The 5,031-nt window shown below is 31.3% G+C and overlaps 1 protein-coding gene across 1 annotated transcript; it reads right to left on the reverse strand.

Annotated features, from left to right (window-relative positions):
• Window positions 1-1,438: 1,438 nt before the first annotated feature.
• Window positions 1,439-3,847, reverse strand: LOC17894764 (basic endochitinase B). The gene is made up of 2 exons (XM_006300478.2): window positions 3,386-3,847; window positions 1,439-2,112 (listed from the first exon to the last, which is right to left on the reverse strand). Exons 1-2 carry the CDS (start codon window positions 3,798-3,800, stop codon window positions 1,565-1,567), a joined length of 963 nt encoding a protein of 320 aa, XP_006300540.1. The 5' UTR covers window positions 3,801-3,847; the 3' UTR covers window positions 1,439-1,564.
• Window positions 3,848-5,031: the final 1,184 nt, after the last annotated feature.

Here is a 5,031-nt window from a genome sequence, read left to right on the forward strand (position 1 = left end):
CTTTGTTTTTAGTTTCGGCAACTTATTAACTTATTTTTCATATTGTAATATATACATTTTCTTAAAATGAACTTATATTATAATATAAAATATATGAAATTAAGAAAAGGTAAACTAATTAAGAAATTGGAAGATATGGTGTGAATTTTTTTAAAAAAATAAGTTTCATTAGTGATTGGATCCACAGTTATGGTGAATAGTGATGTGTACTAGCGTAAAGAAATAATGAAGTAGGTCCTCTTTCTAAAACTATGTCGTTTTTGTTTTAAGTTATCACACTTATATGTTTTTTTTATTTTAGGAATGACGATAATAGATTATAATTGATACTCTATCCGTTTCGCAATAGTTATCGTTTAATGTTTTTGCACACAAATTACAAAAAATAATTATTAAAGTTTTTATATTTATCATTTTCATTATTTTTAGAAAAATTATTGGTCAAAACATTAAAAGAATATAATAAAATTGTAACTTTTACAAATATTTGCATTAAAAATCTAGAATGACAACTAATTTGAAACAAAATTTTAACTCTAGAACAAAAAGTAATATGGAATAGATAAAATAACTTAGGATTTTTTTTTCTTGACAAACAGCTTTTGTTTTCATTCAATCAACCGAATAAAGGATTACAAAATTTAGAGTATTTTTCAAAGCAAAGATTGATACAACAATAAAAGCACCAAATCACATAACCAATGAGCGATAATAATTCATTAGTCCAGAACTAGAGTTTGTGCCTTTGTGGTTACCCACAAAATGATCCAAATGTTAAGTTTTCAATTTGGATATGTATGCATTACGATATGTCATGTTTTTAATTTGGACTTCCACATCAATCAAATCTGGTATGTGTTTTTTTTATTTATTTTAAATATAAGAATGTTTGCATTAGGATATGTCATGTTTTATTTTATGTATAATTTCATACTAATATAATAGATGGTTTATATTACAATCTAATTTTAGTTGAATATACATGTCTATATGCATTTGAGATTAGCAAAACGGTAATAATTATTTCTCAAAAATTGAAACACCAAAAACGAATGCAGTGATTGTTGGTAAAAATACGGCTTTCATCATTCATAGTGAATGATTCACTCCTTTAGTCGGTTCGGTGTTGTTTTGTCGTCGAGGCGTCAAATTCTAACAGTCGTGGTTGTTACTAAGTGTTAACAGCTCAATTGGTAAAACTTTCTGTTAAAAGTTTAGAGGTCGCCGGTTCGAGTAGCGTTTGAGACGAGACAATATAACACGTTATACGAATCGTGCTGACATTGAATCTCATCTGCCAAATTTCATCCCAACTCTCAGAAAACAAATTCACAATTCGCATATATATAAAAAAGCAATGAAACTTTATTATATAAAATAGCTTTTATTTAGTTTGATATATATATTGCCTTGTATACAAAGCTAACTTTATATAAAAGAGATTTATTTAGTTTGATATTCCCCTTTGGATACAAAGCTATAACTTTATATAAAAGAGTCTTATTTAGTTTGATATTCCCTTACTGTTCGGATACAAAGCTGCATTATCATTATCCTCCGATCCTTAAGAAGCAGCATCAAGTAAGACGTTGTAACCAAAGGGCTGTTGCTTGTAGCAATCGAGATTTTCTCCAGGATCAACACCAAACATGTTACAGTACGTCTCATAATAGTTTATACGATCCTTAACATTCGGGTCTTGGTCAATTCCACACTCATATCCACCGTTAATAATATTCGTAAGCAATCCATATCCCGGAAGCCTACCCGCGGCACGGTCGGCGTAAGAAGGCTGCCACTGGTCGGTGATCACCGCGTGGCACGACGGTTTGGGATACTGAGGAGTCATCCAGAACCAAATCGCGGTTTTGAAAGCGATCACTGCATCGTTGGCCACAATGTTTGGGTTGCTGAGTAAGTCAACTCCTATGTCTCTCCCGCATTGACCGTAATTGTAGTTCCACAGCAGCTGCATCGGTCCTCTTCCGTAGTAGCTTGCATTATATGCGCATGGCCACGTGTAAGACTGTCTCTGATCACAGTAGGTTGAAGGAGGATCCAATTGTTCCTTGTAACAGTATCCCCATGAATATGGTCCGTCCGGCGCTCTCCCTGAACATTATATAATTTAACAGTCCATTTTATCAATATATTATTTTTTGGCAACAAATAAAATTATTCTCACAACTCTAAATTAATATAGGATTAATTGGGGTTTTAGTATATTTTTGAAACATAATTTTAGAAGTAGTACATTCACTATTTATTATTGAGAATTTTTGAGAAATAACCTTTTTGGTGTACCCCTTTTTAAAAATACCCCCTTTATCTATCCATTTTCAAAAATACCCTTATTTAAATAGAAAAAATTTATAAAGTTTTATATAGTTTATAAGATACTTCTATATAATAACTACTACTGGGAGATTCGATAAAAATATTTAAAAATGTTTTAAATAGTTTTAAATCTTTTTTATAAGTTTTATAAGATTTTTAAAAGGGTTTATACAGTTTTTAAAAGGTTTTTATATGGTTTTTATAATTTATTTTCCTGCTCTATATGAAAGTTATATAAAATTTTATACACATATAAAGGTAATTTGTGTATATATTTATAAGCTTACATACATATTTGGATAAATTTCAACATTTTTAATCGTTTTTTTGATAAAGTTTGAAAAGGGGGTATTTTTAAAAAGAGGTATATGAAAATGGGTATTTTTGAAATTCCCCGTTTATTATTAGCAAAGTAATACATTTTTACTATTTGGCAAAACCCCTTAAATCTAATAACTAAAATATTCATCAAAATATATCTGTTTTCTATAAAATTTAAGTTACATAAAAATTTATAATTTTTCTCTATAATTTGATATGCAATTTTTTTTTATAATTTCAAATATTTTTCAAACAAATTTTGATACGTCCAGCTATTCTTATGTACGGTTGTGTGTCGATGTACAAAAAATCATCCGTACAACGATCTATATATACGTATAATTGTATGTGTACATATATTTTCTGGTCTATATATGTATATTTGTTTATGTGTAAATATGTTTTTTTGTAGTTATTTCTCTTTATACAAATATTCTATGTACAATAATATGTTACTGTACAGTTATCTGTTTGTACATATATCTGAAATAGTAATATTGTGCTATTTTTCTAATTATGAATAGTAAATATACAATCTTTATAATTATGTTTCAAAAACGTACTATATAGTTTGCCAACACACCCATTAATATATTATTTATAGGTACGTTTGAGTTTTTTACATGATCTCTTGTAAGATTATTAGAAAAAAGAATGCAAACTCAAAACGTATAATAAGTTGCGTTTTATAAGTCTGATATATATTAATTATAATGGTGATTATAACCTGTGGTTTCGTGGGATGTCTGGCCGAAGAAGGCAGCGACCTCCTTCTTCCTTGCGGCTGTGTCACCCGTAGTGCCAAAGTCAGGGAAGGACTTTGCAGCAGTGATAAAGGCGTCGTAAGTGTAGAAACCTTTAGCCGGACATAGATAATTGTTCCTATGGAGAAGCATATCTTCGAACTGAGCTTTTGAAATGGTGTCCGAAAGATTACCGCTAACGTCGGGCCAGCAATTGCTTTGGCATTCAGGCAGCTCACAATATAGTTCGTTGTCACCACAATAGCCGTACTTGCTGCAGCATAGACCGTTGAGGCAGATCGCTCCTCCGGCTTGTTTACCACATTCCGCGGCAAAGGACAATGATAAGAAAAGTGAGAAGATGATGAAGGAGAAAATATAGGGTTTCATTTTGCTCATGTTTTTATGGTTCTTATTTGTGTAAGTAAGCAAGGAGGGAAGGGGGTAGTGGGATATATAGTAGTTTAGTACATGCAATCAATGGTACGTTTTATCACATAAAATTTCCATTGCTAGATAATGTGTGTGGAGTGTTCACTGGCCGACATATATTAACGATGGTGTCAAATGATCCTCCACTAAAGTCACGAGAGTTGCAAGATATTGGTCCCCTCTGATAATGTAAGAAACTGCCAACAACAGTGAAACGTACGTAAAACGTGAGAAACGTTAGGGCATCCACATTGGTAAGACTCAATATTGTCCCAGTTTTTTTTTTTTTTTTTTTTTAAAACAGAAAAAAAAACATAAATACAATCAATCGCTTACCGCCACGTGTCAGTGGAACCCGCGAATAGTGACAAACAAGAGGAAGGACCGTCCCGTTTCTGGGTACATCCCGCTTAATTTTTTTTTTCTTTTCTTTTGGGTGTGGAACTGGGCCTAGATACCATTGCCCATGGTCTTACAGCCTATCATAACAATATTATAGTATTATTTTTTTTATAGTTTAATTATAGAATTATTTTTTAAACAATCAGAATAATCCGTTCAATAATATATGGACATGTGGCGGTAGTGTTACAGAAAGTGTCTCATTGTATCTCAAACGAGAAATGTTTGTCTTTTATTTTCATTTAATTTTATTTTTTAATTGTTGTGATACTCTTCCTAAAACTACTAATGGAGCTGCTTAGGCTGTACTGACTGCTATTTGTTGTTGGAGAGATGATTATGAATGGGTTCTTAACACATAGTTTCATAATATCAACACATTGTTAAAAGACAACTTAACTTTGTTGGTACTAGCTAAGTCTGAAGATAAGTCACGGGCATTACAAAAAATTGGTACCTTTATAAGGAAATGTGAGAAACTGCCAAGCCACCATAGTACCATTACCATACATAAAACGTGCTTACAAGGACAACTAGTTTTTTCTTTTTTTTTTGTCATCATCTAAATAATACTACCAGTGTCTTATTTTATTTGGAATTTGTTATAAAACATAACCCAAATCATATAGAGAAAATAACATTCACACCTACTTGTGTGAGAAAAACTCACAAACACACCCACTTTGTGGGGAAGGTATACTTTTAAGAGTTTTGGTGTTGGTTTGTGTTTGTTGAAAAGTCTATATTGTCCCTCTGTACATTTTAATGGGTGTTTGTTGAATTTAATCTGAGCCAT

Source organism: Capsella rubella, unplaced genomic scaffold, assembly GCF_000375325.1.
Source record: "Capsella rubella cultivar Monte Gargano unplaced genomic scaffold, Caprub1_0 scaffold_2, whole genome shotgun sequence".
Lineage (NCBI taxonomy): Eukaryota > Viridiplantae > Streptophyta > Magnoliopsida > Brassicales > Brassicaceae > Capsella > Capsella rubella.